Raw genomic sequence first — 16671 nt, forward strand, 5'->3', positions numbered from 1 at the left:
CATTATTGTGTGTACTCGTGAAGTGAAACTTTTTTACGTTCTCCTCTTTGATCAGCGATTTTTTCTCTGTTATTGATATAGTAGTGTGGCAGCTCATCAAAATGTCAATCGCGTTTTTTCGCAGAAAGTGGTGTTATTGAAAAAACGGCACAAACTGGTGAAAAATCCCGTAACATTCGGTGTGTTGTGTTGCCCTTTCCGCGCAGCTGGTTGCAAAACGATGAAAACCGCAAGTAACACCCAGGAAGTCCGATAGTTAAGGATGTGAAAGTCGACAGCAGCAATTTGGGGTCCTGAGAAACTTGCACGCATCGTTTTCGCAGTGAAAAGTGAAGAGAAGAAAGATGTTTACCAAAAAATCAAACATCGATCTGAAAAAGTCGACGGCGAAAATCCAGGACAGCAAGAAAGATTCCACCGCTCGGCTGCGACACCTAAAGACGATCCTAGGTGAGTCATGTCGGTATGCGGGGAACCTTCGGGGCGAAGTGAAACGGATCCGGACCAATATTTGGCAAAAGTGGATAAAATTTACATATTGTGGCTCTCGCACCTTTCCCTTTGCATCGTCGATTCGGTGCCCCCGTGTAATGTTTGTGATGTAGATTTTTTCCCCGTGCGTTTCACACACACATGTATACGCGGTTTATCCGTCAACGACTGGAGGCAGTGATGCCGTACGGAATAGAAGTGTAGCCGTATTTAATGATTTTTTTCCAAAAAAATAGGGGATCTTTACACGAGTTCAAAAAGTGTCATTACTAAGTACTGGAATTTTTGGCATTGGTAATTCTGTCATTACCCGGCTTACACGATCATTAAAATGCTCAGTAATTACATTACTAACGTCTTGTGTAAGGGTAACTATTGTTTATCTTCTGTTAATTACTATCGTTTTTTTTGTTAAACACGATCTATTGAAAAAAAATCGAATTATTTTTTTCTAGATATTGCTAAATTATTTTATTGAATGTATTCTTGTAATTGTAAACCAAACGTTTCGTGGAATGCCCAATTAATGATTTTATTATTCATAGTTTTACTCTATTGTTTTTGGAGGGTGTCTGCTGTTGCCATTATATTCGACGACGTATTTCATGTTCTGCGAAACGAATGAATGTGCTTGGGTAATTTTGAACATAATCAATACCAAATGACGCACGTTGATCCGCTAGCTCGACTTTTTTGATATGGTTCAAATTTTGAGCAAATTCTCTTAATGGGACTAGAAATCGACTCAGGGTCGATTGAATCTTCGAAAAAAAAATTTCTGGGCACAACACAATCATTTCAGCAAAACTGGCAACAATGATAGCCAACACGGTTCATGTGTGCATATGTTCAGTGCCAGCATTCGCGCAAATACGCTAACTATTAATCGAAAGCACACACGCAAAATTCTCAATCATAGTTGAAAGTGTCCGGAACACAAAGAACGAAATATACACGGTGGTACGAGAAGACTGTGAATGGACAATCGCATACTTGTAACCTACTCTACCTAGCCACCCACCCAATTCATGTTTCGCGTTCGACAACCAACCGATGGATGGTCACGTCAATCTGCTCAATTTGTTATGCTATGCCTATACAGTCATAGCCGAAGCAACTTGTTGTGGTATGGATTGATCACAATTTTAGAGGTATTTCGTGTTATGAATATAAATTTCTTATTATGAATATACATTTTTGCGTTTTCTTTGCATTATGAGTAGGTGGTCCGTCGGTTGGGAGGGGGGGGGGGGTAGGTTGTCGCTTATCTTCTGTTTCAATCACCCTGCCATGTAATAGAAATTAATATGTATAACTGTGAATGAGAAGTGATTACTTGACAGTTACCTGATAAGCAACTGCACAAAGTACACAATTCAGCGTTGTTCACTTCGATAAGCTAGGAACTGATACCGGGGAGTTTAATATGCATGGGCAATACGCATTGTTTGGGAGGAGTAGAATAACGGCTGATGTATTGTTGTTAACAACCCATAAGTGATCTCTGATTAAATGGGAGTTAAGGACAGACACAAGTGTATTTTTACTAAAATGGGACGAGTTGGGTTGATTGAAAACTTAAACTCTTTCCTATAATAATAGGAATAAGTTTTAAACAAAATCGAAATTAGTGAGCCATTTCCAAGTACACACTAAAATAATGTTCGAAAGCCGAACTGGGAAAGACAGCTAATGTTAACACCAAAAAGGCGCAACCACCAAAGGCTCCAGGAGACCGCGTTGCGGTCCTGTCATTTCCATTCAGATTTATGTAAATGTAGAATAGATAAACAAAAAATAACGAACGTAGTTGAGTCTCGCGACACGAAAATTTCAAATGTAGACTTCAAATAAAAAAATAGCGACAATTACTGCAACATTTATCGTTCGTTTTCTCAAGTTCACGGAAACTAATGGGACAGACCGCAATCAAGAGCAGCAAAACAAGCCGCCTACTAAACTTCATCGAGAAAAAATGAGACAAACATAGCCTAGTTGGTAAATTGCTTGCCTTGTACCAAGCTCACCTGGGTTTGATTCCCACATCCGCACAATGGGTTTAGAGATTTTTCCAATCGGAAAAAGGGGCGAATGGCCCTAATATTAACATTTCTATAATCGAAATAAAAATGGTGAAGAAGGTTCCATGCCGTACTTTGAGAATTTAAATCTCCGTAATAACACAAAGTGCCCGGAGCTCAACCTAAGCATTCCCAGGCCTGCACTAAGTTGAATGTTTTGATAAAATGTTGCGCCATTTGATATTTTGGGTGTTCCTGGAAGCGCTGAAAACTCCTCGTTGGATTTCGAATTACTAAGATCAGGGGCTGTTTGTTTAGGCTTTGTATCAAATTATGTCATTATAGATGCAGTAACATATGTTGCCACAAGGGGATGTCAGAGTTTCATTCTTCCTGAGCTAAGGCAGCATATTTTAGCTACATAAAATATTCTGCAGTTTTTCTGCAAAAGAATGCTTTGAGTGTCTTTTAAGGGAATGTTTCAGATTCTCCGGGTAGTGTATGCTCGCGAGGAATGGTAATGTATCATGTGGATTTTCCCCAAAGAAGTGCAGGTTTTTCAACATTCCTAATGCGAGTCTTTCTAAAGATTCTCTGCGCGCTTGCCACACCGAGCCTTTGCCGTTCGAAACCTTTCGCTCACTTGATGAAGGGGTCCTTGAAACAGCGTGCTTCAATAGATCTACGCCTGACAAACTCGAAGTGGTGACCTCTCCATCGATCTTAATTTTGTGGGCGGGAATATATACACGAAAACCCCTTTATAAAATACTAGTCGACAGCTATTTAATTTGTTTGCTTTAGATTGGATATTACAACGTAGAGCTTATCTGGGTGAACTTTCGAGGTATCCGTCTTGACTGAGTATTTTTTCGTCAGTTCTTTCGAACTCTTTAGAATACTTAGTGAATTATTTTTGATTTGAAAGAAGCTCATATAGGAGTCAATTTGTATGATTTTCAATAGTAAGTATTCGAAGACGAATCTTGTTCGACATCTATTTTAGACAAAGTGAAAACTTTAAGCACAGAGAACAGACATATAAGCTTGAACAAACTTTCCCGAAAAACCTGTGTAAACATTTAAGTGAAAATACGTTGAAAATCACCCTCGCATACAGGTTCGCATGCGTGAGTCACCATTGTATCCAAGTTTGCACACAAGTCCCGTATAGCGATTGCTGGCCGATCGAAGCGCCGGCCAGTGGCAAGTTGCTACTTGCTGTTGTCATTTCAAAGCGACAGTTTTATTTCTTACACAAGTTGAAAACTTTACTTGCATGTCAGTTCTCATCCGAATATTTGGTGACCATTCCTGTAAGATGGTATTTGGACCTTAAAAAACCATTCCCTGAAGTTTCCTCTTATCATTAGCGAAACGATGAACCAACGCTACCGGCAATCATATTGACTATTCCACTTATGGTCAGCGCCACTTGTACCATTTGCCAAATAGGTCGTTAAGTAACGTTACCATTCAAAAATGCCAATTTCCTCAAGCAAATTTTAGGGTATATTATAAGGGGAATGGTGATCTTATAATCCATTTTTGCGGTACTACATTGTTATTGGATATAACAAGGTACATTAAACATTCTACCATAAACATCTCTTCGCCATGCTGTGCGATTAGTATAATCTTACACTACACACAATTCATTTAATGTTTTTTACAATATGACAAATCGTGACGCAAAACAAACATGGTACCATACCACAAATCGTTTCGATCATTTGGTGTATTTTAACCACAGACAACCATTTCTCGAATAGTACAGTTATAGTTTTCGAGTGACACTATGCGATGGGCAAAATGTGATGAGTGTGTATAATAAACTACTTTATCGACACTATCAAATGCGGCTGATGTAAAAAGAACTTTATAAATGTTTTTTTTCTGATTTACCCAAGAGCCTCTTTCCCCTCCCCCCTCATCAGTTCGAATAACTTTTTTTATTCTATCGATTTATGGTAATCTGTGATTTGATTGCATGCCGGTCCTCCTTTGATTGTTTCCCGCTAATTTCCCTTCCTGGACCACTGTGCACTGAGCTAATGTGAATAATGTCGAATGCTCGTGTTTGAGTTAAGCAAAAATTCGAATCGAATGCTTCTCTTTTTATTCTACAATCTGCGCCAATGCGTTAGGTAAGATGAGTTGCGGAGTTGAGATGAATTAAGGTTGAACAGAGAATAGCCAAAGATCTAAAACGAAAAAAGTAGTTTCTCCACACCGTGTGTTAGATCTTCATAAAAATCAATCAGCAGTACTGTAACAACATTCTGCATAAGCTGATTGATTTTCATGAAGATCTAACACACGGTGTTGAAAAAAAACTGCTTTTTTCGTTTTCGATTTTTGCCCATTCTCTGTCCAACCTTAAGGAACTGTGGCCTTACAAATAAAAGGAAAACGGCTGATTTAACGAAAGTGATTATGTAAATTTCTGTAACCAGCACTGTGAGGCGAATAGAATCAATAGCTCAGCGGAGATGTCGATAATTGAACACGCTAGTTACACTTGATTTATGACATTCTTACGTCTGATAACAACATGTCAACAAGGAAGATAAGAGCCGTTGTTTGTTTTTAAATGATGTAATCAATCTTTATCACGACCTCAACCCATTAATTAAATTATGATAACTGCCTATCCAGTGAAATTATTTACTTATTTTCCCTATCATTTACTCTCCCCCAACCCCAGAGCACGTGGACGGCGAGGAAGCAAAAAATCTGTTTGAAGCCAACTATAGCCATGTCTACTACATCCTATACGACACATTCGTCCAGGCGGAAACCAATCTACGACAGCGAGGTGAGACACTCAATTTCAGTTTATGAAGTTTTGTTTATTTTAAATTGAACCGATTCTTTACCCCAGTCTGATACGATGTAGATTTTTGCGTCCCGCACCTGTTTGTAAAGCCTGACGCGTCAAGTACAACCCGTTCAAATCAATGTTAATGCCTAATTCCTGATATTGCCCACTCATATAGAATAGCTATATGCGTGATTTTCTCACTTAAAAACCACATGATTCGTTTTAACTGCGATGAAATTAAAAAAGCAAACTTTTCTCAATATCGCAGTAACCAAGATATTAAACCATGTCTATATGAACGTGTCTTTTGATTCTTATAGTAATCGAATTTGTGCAACTATCCAGCATCATTTTCCATGTGTTTGGGGTAAACGCAAATCGACTTTTATCGAATAATCTGGAAGCGATACGTTCTATATGTTCTATTCTTTCTTGCTTCTTCCGTGGGTGTTTAATTCAAATGCCTTCCATCACCAATTCTACGTTGGCGAATCGGGTCGAATTGATATTCTATGCAAATGTGGCCGTACCGCCCCCGGCGAATACTCCGAATACGGAACACGGAATAAAAACGCCTTCGCCGCATCACAAAAATACTAAACAACAAAATTGAACTGAAACAAACAAAAAAAATCCTTGCAGAACAATCGTTCCACATCGGTAAGTGCAGCATTGGTACCTACTTCGCTCGGATCGGTTCTGCGTCTCTTAAGAGATGCGGAGGTGTTTTGTTTTGTTTTGCATTTTGAAAGCACCACTCTTTTCCGCACCACACAATTATACCGAACCACACGCTTTTTGGCGTTTGTTTACCGTTTTATCCCATCCATCTAGCCTGTCAGCACCAAAACCACCACCACGACTGCCCGCCGCCGCATCGGCTTGATGGGTTCCGTTTGATAGCATGATTCGTTTCGACGCTACTTGCAGCTTCAGTGTCTAATGTGGCCTGCATGATGGTTTCGCTGTTTTGATTTGACTCTGTCTGTTTTGACATCACCGATCTTCGCATTAAATTAAATGTAAATTCTTACGCTTCTTGGTAGATTCATTTCGTTTCATATTTTTATGTCCACATGTTGATTGAAGTTATTACGAGTGCAGCAAATTTATGTTTTTGTCACTTCTGGATAAACATGTGAAAAGGGCATGTCGCAAATGAGAGCCTCTCTGTGTTTACTTTCTCTTCCGTCAATAACTACACACTTAAAATCTATTACCTACCAGTAGGTAATTTTAATTTGCTATCCTTATTTCACTGCCGGAAAACAAGCGAGAGGGAATGATTTTTTTACTCAAAATTAATGGGATGAAGTTTAGTCGGCTTTGGGGAATATCTCTCGAGTACTTTTTCAAATGGACGTAAGTAACAATGAGAGATTCTCTTTGAGGTCTTTCTCTTCTGTTCATTACTCGGCCATTTCAACATTTACTACTCTACTCTTTGCATAATATTGTAGTAAAAACCGTCGGCTTTCGATATGTACTGGAAAATTAGTCCAAAGTGTTGTAATGACGTTATAATAAACGAAAGAGAAAATAAACAAAGAGAGGCTCTCAATGTTACTTACGTCCATTTGCAAAAGTACTCGAGATCACATTATTTTTGGGTAAATTTGGACTCCCTCTCTTTCGTTTTTTGTTGGAGGAAGTAGGATGCACAGATTTAAAATTACCTACTGCTAAGTAATGGAAGTTTTCTGTGTAGGCCGCCTTTGCTCCTTAACTCTTTTTTTCTCTTGTTTGCAATTCCATGCGCAACTCATTTAGGGTACTAATCCTATTTTGGTCCTATTGAGGTGGGAGTCGTATTATTGTTTGAACAACTTCTTAGTGAAGCTATATTATCTATAACCTTGCATAGTGTAAAGTATCAGTGTGCTATTTCTCAAACATCTGTAGGTATATAATATAAAATCACTCAATTATCTGCATAAATGATAATAAAAGTTCTATTCCGTGCATCTATTCTCGATTCTCGAAATTTCGCAGCATCGAAAAAAATTACAAGCTTATGTACAGGACATGATGATATTAAAAATGTAACTTTTTTTCAAGAGCTTGCAATACAAATCGCGAATGAATTTTAATCTATCAAAAGCATTATTATTCCGCGGGACGTTGCATAAAAGGATAAAGCCGTGTGGAATATAATAGAGGTATCTACTCATCTATAGACAATCCCAAGTAGCATTTCTAGTTTTATAGCACACTACAAGTGCAATCTAAATTTTAAGGCAGGCTTCAAGAGTACCATAAAACCTTAATTGTTACTAGGGAATATGATCATCGCAATATGTACGAAAGTCGCTCGCGATCAATTTCCCATAATTCTAAACGAGCAATTTGAACTCCGAACAACCGGCAATTGGGAGTATTGCTTCTTATTAACACTTCAATGATTATTTCCAAAGTTTACAGTACAAAGCAAGCGTACAAAAAATATAAGAGATATCCCAAATGAATAAGAAAATTCACTGCGAAATGTTAATGACTACTGACTAATGTTACTTTTGGTGTGACTACCAAGAATCGCTATACATTAGCATCGCAACTATTTAATAAATTATTGCTAAAACTGCTCTAATATAACTTAATTCCCTCGCCTACCAAAATCTCCTACTAACGTACGCGTTTCAGTAGGCGCAACCCCAGTTCTGTCCGCCCGTGCTTTATAAAATATCTAGGGTAAAAGGGTATAATACGCTCCACCGGGACAAAATGCCCCTCTTCAATTCCCAGGATTCCTGAACTATCTAAAAAGTCAAAATAACTGATAACAGTATCGTTTCATGAAATCAACGTACTAAGTTAGTTTGGTATTTTTAATATGTTGCATAACAACAATATACACAAAAGTTTGAAAAGAGCTACTTTGACGTAAGCTTCCATTTTTTACAATAGCATTACAACCAATTAGAAACAGTCGGATTTGATAGAACTATTTCAAGTAGCTTACTAGAATGTTATAGTTACTATCTTAGTTTTTAGCTTGGCTTAAAACTATGTATGCGTGTAGAATTATTGATACATTCACAACAGCTCATCACCGGCTAAAACGCCCCACCCATTGTTGTGGGGCATACTCACCGATTGCTGTGGGGCATACCATCCTCTTGTTGTGGGGCATATTACACTTTAACCGGGGGCATTTTGCCCTGGGTGAAAGAAAAAAATTTAGGTATCTTTGAAAAATGTTTAATAATACTTGTATCAGGATGTTTTTAATTAAAAAATTAAACGGGTACTAATTTCTAACTAATATAACAATAAATTAGAGTAGTTATTGCGGAGATCATAGTGTCGAATGGTGAAATATAGCTATTTTTGCTTAAGGGGGGCGTATTAGACCTGTTTATCCTACAGAAGCATGTTGCTACATGCTCTAGTGATAAAAGATTAGTAACGGTAATAAGATAAGTACCATCGTGCGGCGCTACTTTGGATATGTGGAGTTACTTTGTACACTTTAGTTTTTCAATATTTTCTAACATACGCACTTTTATTAGTTTTATTATACTTTTGACATTTGTAGAGCTATGTCTTTCAACCATGTTGCGTATGACTTTTGTCATTTTTCTTAACACTGTTTACCAAAAAAAACAAAACACTTCAAGGGTCGATAAAAGTGATTGGAGGCTCGTAAAATGAGACCGCTCGACAGAACAGAAAATCTTGAGTGTATTAAGACAACATACTATTTTTTGGAAAGAAGAAAAATGATGAAAAATGGCGAAAAATGCTTTCTAGTACGATAAGATTGCTTTTTTACGAGCATTTAAAGATTTTTGTGTCTTCAAAAAGGTTGTTTTAATATCATTATCAACAATTTTACCGAGGATGCCAAGCCTCTAAATAATGTTGCGAGTTTATTCTCCACAATTATTTCCAGGAGGATTAATCACCAAAATTACTTTTTTTTCAAGAGATGCACTGTATTATATTGTATAAATTCTTCCAATACATTGGACCTCCAAAGTTGGTGGTTGCGAAATAATGTGATCTTGGCCATGAAAAATAAGGTTTCAAACCTTTATTTCAGAATTCTTGACTGAAAAAGTGCATAACTTGAGAACGTGGCCTTGTGTACTAATTACGCCATCAAGTTAGCAATCAAATGAACATCATAAATAGTCCCTTATTTAAATTTTTTTTTACAAAATTTTTAATCCCACCGTTTTGCCTTTCTCAATAGAAAGGTATTGCAATTGCTCTGAAAACCGTCTTTTTAACGGAGGCCCGGAGGGCCGAGTGACATATACCATTCGATTCAGTTCGTCGAGTTCGGCAAATGTCTGTGTGTGTATGTATGTGTGTGTGTATGTATGTGTGTGTGTATGTGCGTCTGTGTGTGTGTGTACGCGAACACAATCTCACTCACTTTTCTCAGAGATGGATGAACCGATTTTTACAAACTTAGTCCCAAATGAAAGGTGCAACGTTCCCATAGGCTGCTATTGAATTTCTAATGGATCCGACTTCCGGTTCCGGAATTACAGGGTGATGAGTACGATCACGCAGAAAACGTCGATTTTAAGAAATTCTGCAATGAATGTATAATGGTGAAAAATTTTCCAAAATGTGACCACAACTGCTTCGATTTGTAGTACTAGGTCATTAACAGCCATTCAAAGTCTCTTTGGTCACATTGGCCACCATCATCGGTTCCGGAAGCCCCGGCGGAAGTATCCAAATTCAGACTAACAGTCACATCGGTTTCTCGGAGGTGGCTAGACCGAATCAACCAAACTTAGTCTCAAATGAAAGATGTTGCGTCCCCGTAAATGGCTATTAAATTTTATCCCCAACCGACTTCCGGTTCCGGAGTTACGGGTTGTGGCGTGCGATCACATAGCAAATTGTGATTCAAACCGATACCCCGATGGAAGCAAAAAAGGTAAAAATTTCGCTAAATTGTCTCTCAAATAACTTAACTTTGCAGTTCTAGGTCACCGACGGCCAAACAAACTTTCGTTGACTACATTGACCACCATAGACGGTTCCGGAAGTGCCCGGGAAAAGCGGCCATCTTTCATAACTAGCAAACTCATATCAGTTTCTCGGAAATGGTTGGGCCGATTTTCACAAACTTAGTCCCAAATGATAGCTCTATTATCCCCACAGATGTCTGTAAAATTTCGCACGGATCGCTTGTATGGTTCCGGAAATATAGACTGAACGGTCCGGTCACACATGAAATTCCCATATAAGCCGGAACTCAAAATTTTTTTCAAAGGGGGGACCCCATGAAATTTCAGAAATCGAATTCGTATTTTTGATGCCAAACATCTTTAAAATGCATGAAACGTCGAGATTTTATGTTATCACGAAATTTTTTTTTTTTAGAAATCGACTTTTTGGGACTTTGCCGATTTTGCACCTTTTTGCCTTTCTCATATAGAAAGGTTATGCAATCACTCTGAAAAACCGGAGGGCCGAGTGTCATATCCCATTCGACTCAGTTCGTCGAGATCGGAAAAAGTCTGTATGTGTGTGTATGTGTGTATGTATGTGTGTGTATGTGTGTGTGTATGTATGTGCGTATGTGTCAAATAATGTCACTCATTTTTCTCAGAGATGGCTGGACCGATTTGCCCAAACTTAGTCTCAAATGAAAGGTGCAACCTTCCCATCGGCTGCTATTGAATTTTGGATCGATCGGAATTCTGGTTCCGGAATTACGGGTTTCAGAGTGCGGCCACACAGAAATTTCGCATAAAAACTATAGGAAAAATTAAAAATAGAATTTTTATTTTTGATGCTAAATGTATTCAAGGTGCATAAAACGTCGAGATTTGATGCAAACACGAAAAAAATTTGACGAAGATTCACTTTTTTGGATTTTGCACATTTTTGCCTTTCTCATAGAAAAGGTTATGCAATGACTCTGAAAAACGTCAACCTAATCCCGGCCAAATTTTTTTTTCGACTCGCATAAGGTTTCTGGATTTTAACAGGGGCGTAGTTGATGGTTTACGGAGAGGGGTTACACCCCCCCTCTACTGTTCACTCCCCTCCTTTAAAAATCTCCTTAAATCACCCCTCAGACCACCACCTCATACCCCTCCCTTACAACCCCATCATCTTTAAACCAGCACTATATTACAAAGCATACCAATTTAAGCTGGGGAGTCGTTCATTCATGGGACTTTCGCCCTCCTCACATACCCATCCCCGCATGACAAAATGAGTTAGCAAGCAGATAACATTGATCTAATGCTGATTAGGCTAATGGAGTATGATATTTTTTTGTTTCAAGTGTTTCACCGTCGACACGTAGCTCATCAAGTTCGTGGCTGGCATGCCATTGTGTATAAGTGCAAAGTGTACTAAGAATGTAATGGACATTTCCACAATTATGTTGAACATAAAAAGCCTCCGTGCCATAGTTTAGAGAAATGAGAAAGGCACAATTGCACCGCTAGGTGGATTAAAACAGGTTTTTAGAATTGATAATACAAAAAATCATTAAATGCTGTTAGAAACCAATTTTGATATACTAGAGATAAACGAAAAACAATATGCAGTATCAACCCACTCTTTTTTGACAAGTTCCGTTATAAATATTAAATTAAAATGAATCCCTCATTTTAGAAAATACGATAAATAGATATAGTTGAAAAAAAACTCCGATATCAGTATAAATTAATGATATTTCCATAAAAGTAAATAAAATTGGTTAATTTTTATTTTATATCGAATTAAAGAATAATTGAAAATAATTTTTAAAAGCAAAATAAGAGAATTTTTAATTTAAACTTCGTTCACCACCAATAGAGCTTATTCCTTTATTAAGAATTGGTTAACATTTTTTTAATAAAAGTAATTGATAAATGCATTTTTTTTCTAGAAATAAATACATTTAAATTATTATAAACTTCCTGCAAAGTTACGATAGGACCCTTAAAAGGAAACTTTTTCCGCTGGGTACTCGCCGTAGTTACTTCTTGTCAAATTATGTGTTTGTCGGTCTAGCATTGTTTTTTTGTTCTTAGCGTTTCCGCGATTCGTTACTTTGTTTTGTTGTGCTTACCTTTTTTGTACGCTGAGAACTGATGTGTCCACTACCAAGGAGCTCCATTTGTGAGCCAGCAAGTCCATATGAAATATTAAAAAACGCTATACCACTTTTATAGCAATTCTGCTCATATTTGGCATCAATAATACATACACGATGACGGCTGAATCTTGGCTGATATGATACAAATCCATCGATTATTAAAGGAGTTATAATTCGTCAAAATAGAATAATTGATAAAAAGTGCACAAAGAAGCCCTGAACCCCGAACAATCGACAACGAGCGTAGTTACAGGACATTACTTTTAATAGAATAGACTAGAAAATAAACTGGTCCAGATGTGAATATCCAAATCCCCGTGATACATCTACCTGTTATTCAATTAATCTAGTTCTACGGATCATTGTGTAACTATTACTGGAACATCGTATGCGATGATACGTAAAACGTTTTTCCAGTTTGCACCAAGGCAGAGTAGTTTCCCCGGGTATAGTAAAATAATACTGAGTCTGGGTCAGTTAGCATAAAGTCATTGGGCATAAGGTCATTTGGTAGTCATAACGTTATTAATTACCAGGATATTTTTTGAGTATATCTTCCTGTATGTATTGTGCATTTTGATTGTATGTTGGTAATAATGTTCATCGTTCGAGGGTGAGTTACTTATGCAGTTGTAAGCAGCTGGCATGTAGCTAAAATTTTTAAGCATAATGCCTGCTACCTAAACATTTAAATGAATTTAAATTAGTTTGTTTACCAATAATACTAAAATTGAACTTGAACCAAAATTAACTAGTTTATTCTACTTTACCAATTAATAAATAACATTTATGCCTAATGTGGCTACGCCATATCGCTTCAGGATGCGTGATGTTCGACATCACTGTCGCTCCGTCGGATTTAAACTAATGTACAGCCCTTATGTTTAAGTAATCCGGGCAAACGATTGGATCACAGGTTTGCTTGCGTGGGGCCGCCGCTTCCGATGGCGGGTCGGCGGCCAGCTCGACCGGCTGATGTCAACAAACACAAAAATTTCGAAAATGAAACTCAAAAGAACTGCTCGTATATAAAAGAAGATAAAATCAGTTATAAAATGTATTCACTTGAAACATAATCAATATCAGGTAATGGGTATCAACACATTATTATTATTGATTAGTGCAGCTTTAACCTTATAGGTCATTCATCTGATAAACTACACTTTTACCTGTTACGCCAAATAACCTGAAATCACTTCGCAAAATTCGAAATCACGCAAAATTAGAAATTATGCCAAATGACCGTTATCCTGGAGATAAATTAAATTATGCCAAATGACCTTCAGTGTGATCAATTCTGGAGAAAATTTGGAATAGGACGTAAGTTACATCGAGAGCCTCTCTTTGTTTACTTTCTCTTTTGATTATTACGACAACGCAGCGGCTGGTACGAGGCCAGAACGCATACTGACGAATTTTCACCCAACCCATTTGAAATGGCAGGGCGATAATTGGGGCAATTTATACGCATTCCATCCAAATTAGGCATCTTCCCTAATAGAGTCAAATAGACATTTTCCCCTTATTACTGCTTCGGAAAAAATCCATCATTACAGTTTAATATAGTAGCCATTTTCCAACGCAACGTACACACAAGCATAAAAATAAATTAATTAATCCCAACGCAAATTCACAAGCTGCAAACAGCTTACACTGGCCGCACGATGCAGTGTTCAACTTAATCTCAACCCACCCTACCCAAGTGGTACTGGCACCTGAAAATTCGTACACGGTTTAACTGTGTGCGTGCTAATGCCACCACTGCCGAAAATCCATAACTCCTTACTCCTCATTGTACCGTCCGGACGTTATAGTCATGATGTTGCTCGCTTGACATGCGAGCAACTCATGATTGAAACGAGCACGCGGCATCTCTATTTACAATTTCACCGTATTTAATAGAGTCACTTAGGTGCTCTCTATTGGCAGCTCGGCCCGGAATAGACTGACTCATGTATGGGAGTTTTCAAGTTTTCCGAGACCCATTTGATTTTTACGGGTTTTTTAATACACATTTAATATTGAAATACTCAAATAAGCCCATCAACACCAAATTAATAAACATTTCGCTCATGAAAAACTACATTCGTTCATAAATTACTCCAGACTACTCTAGGTATACTTTTGAAAGAAGTTTCATGAACTATATCTGTTCTGGACGGAAGTAGTGTCCTTTTTCAGGATGGTCGATCTGGAGGCACCTTACTCGAGTCTTCTCCTACGCCCACCAAAGATGATAAATCTAAACATAAAGATGATCTTGGTACCAGTTAGAAAAAAATGATTGATTTAAAAAAAATGACATTGACGTTTTAATTTTTTTTTTTAGTTTTTCTTTAGTTCACAATTTCTGTGTTTGCCTTCCGAGACCTAACTTGGAATCAGCCAGTTGTTTATGTTCAAGCAAGACGAAACTTTATGAATTTAGCGTCTGAATAGTGCCAAGTTTAAATTTGTCATCTAACTGGATCCAAAATGATGCTAGTAACTGATGAAGAGAATCGGAAAAGAAGAAAAAACGAACTTTAAGTTAGGTATTGTGCCCTCTCGTACAAAAAATTCCTAATTGACAAAATGGGTAATTCCAAAAAAATTGCATGGATATGTTTTTTTTATATTATTGAAGGCGTAAATCCTTCAAATTTAGTATTAAATTGAACACTCACAATAATAATTAATCGTAAACGCATTCAATTCTTTTAAATTGTATTTTTTGAAGTATTTTGCATTTATGGGCTTTATTTCGATTGTGAAGCTTCCGCCTACCATTCCACTATCTAAGCTACAACTATCTCTTTTTCCTTTTTCTCCACTCCAACCAATTACACAGTCCACAAAACGCACCGCGAGGAACTGGATGGTTCACTATGGCTGCTGAGCAAAATCCTCTGTCTGCTGCCGGAACTGATCGCCCGCCGTTGGCAGGTGCACTCGCTCGGTCGAATACTCGCCAAACTGCTGCACTATGGCAACAGTGTCAAGCTGCGCCGAGAGGGCGTCCGGTACTTTCTCCTTTGGTATCAAGCACTCGGTGATAATGCACCGGACTTTGTTCACGGCATGTTTACCGAGCTGGTTCCCGGACTAACGGTACCGCAGAAGGGAAAGAACGGTCCACTGTCGTCGGATTCGGAGTTCATCGCGACGGATGTTCTGAATCATCCGAACATGAAGGGCGAGCTAGGTGGTTCCGTTTTTCACGATACCGGTGCACATCCGGTCAAGTCACCGGAGATTCAGCCCGTTATTCCACCCAGCTCGAACGAGAGAACGGCCGCTCCTGATCCGCGCGATGGACTCGAAATCCTGCTGGACTGTATGGTGCAGTCCTGTGGTTGTCTTAAGTGGAGAGATAACAACCCGCAGAAACATATCCGCACCTTTAACTTCCTGTTGACAAAGTTTCGGGAGCAGTACCTACCTGTGTTCTGCCCAAACTTTGACTATTCCACTTCGATCTACGAACCCAAAATCGATCTACCGGCGATGCGAAATATCTCCAAGCGAGAGGAAGTAATGAGTTCATGCATAGTGGTTCTGGTAATCTGGATCGCCAAGTATACCCATGAAAGGCACATCAGTACGAAACTGGATAACGTACAAATCGATGATGAAGTCGTTGGAGAAAATGCATCCCTTCTGTCGAATCTACGACACTTGGGCTATACACAAACACAGCTGGTCCGAGATGTTCTTTACTCTAGCCGGGACACGGTAAACTTTGTTCATGAGATCTACCGGCAGGCGTTCCTGATGTCTTTCACTTCTAAAAGTCAAATCGAAGCTATGCGAATTGCGATCTCCGTCTACCGGGATTGGATGAGTACGATTCCGCCACCACCGTTCCTGCTGGAACCGGACACTAGCGAGGCATCGCTAAGTGGTAGCTCCGGTGAGCTCCATCAGGGAGGACGTCCGAACAGTCAGCGGCTTCGAACCGATTCCTACCTGGGAGCCATCAGTAAGGAAAATGTAATGATCCGAGCTGGACTACAGAATGTTCTGCAGGTGTTCGTTACGAACGCGGTAAATGTGTTCATGATCAATACGGCGCACTTGAACATTCACTTTCAATCAAAGACAAATAGCGATGGCTTTGCTACGCCTCTGGATGAGCAAACCGATATCTGCAAGCGGGTATTGAACATCTACCGGACGATGGTAATGAAGACACGCATGGAAGGCAAGACGTGGGAGCAACTGCTGTTAGTGTTGTTACAGGTGAGTTATATTTTGTTTACTCTGGGTGACAAGCAATCTAGGAAATATATGCG

At 38.6% G+C, this 16671-nt stretch overlaps 2 protein-coding genes across 3 annotated transcripts in view; one reads left to right on the plus strand and one right to left on the minus strand.

Moving 5' to 3' along the window:
* The window catches only part of LOC131695467 (synaptic vesicle glycoprotein 2B-like), a 42754-nt gene extending 36588 nt beyond the window's left edge, over positions 1 to 6166 (minus strand). The window contains exon 1 of the mRNA XM_058983984.1: positions 6151 to 6166. The gene's annotated coding sequence lies outside the window, so the exon portion shown is untranslated. The remainder of the gene's footprint in view (positions 1 to 6150) is intronic.
* Positions 1 to 16671, plus strand: part of LOC131695465 (probable Rho GTPase-activating protein CG5521) — a 25084-nt gene continuing 8413 nt past the window's right edge. The window contains exons 1-4 of one of the 2 annotated variants that reach the window (XM_058983980.1): positions 1 to 450; positions 5221 to 5331; positions 5980 to 5997; positions 15228 to 16618. In XM_058983980.1, coding sequence (XP_058839963.1) covers positions 345 to 450; positions 5221 to 5331; positions 5980 to 5997; positions 15228 to 16618 — 1626 coding nt within the window. In that variant the 5' untranslated portion in view covers positions 1 to 344. The remainder of the gene's footprint in view (positions 451 to 5220; positions 5332 to 5979; positions 5998 to 15227; positions 16619 to 16671) is intronic. The other variant, XM_058983981.1, reaches the window with a different exon arrangement.

Source organism: Topomyia yanbarensis, unplaced genomic scaffold (genome assembly GCF_030247195.1).
Source record: "Topomyia yanbarensis strain Yona2022 unplaced genomic scaffold, ASM3024719v1 HiC_scaffold_4, whole genome shotgun sequence".
In the NCBI taxonomy this organism is placed as follows: Eukaryota; Metazoa; Arthropoda; class Insecta; order Diptera; family Culicidae; genus Topomyia; species Topomyia yanbarensis.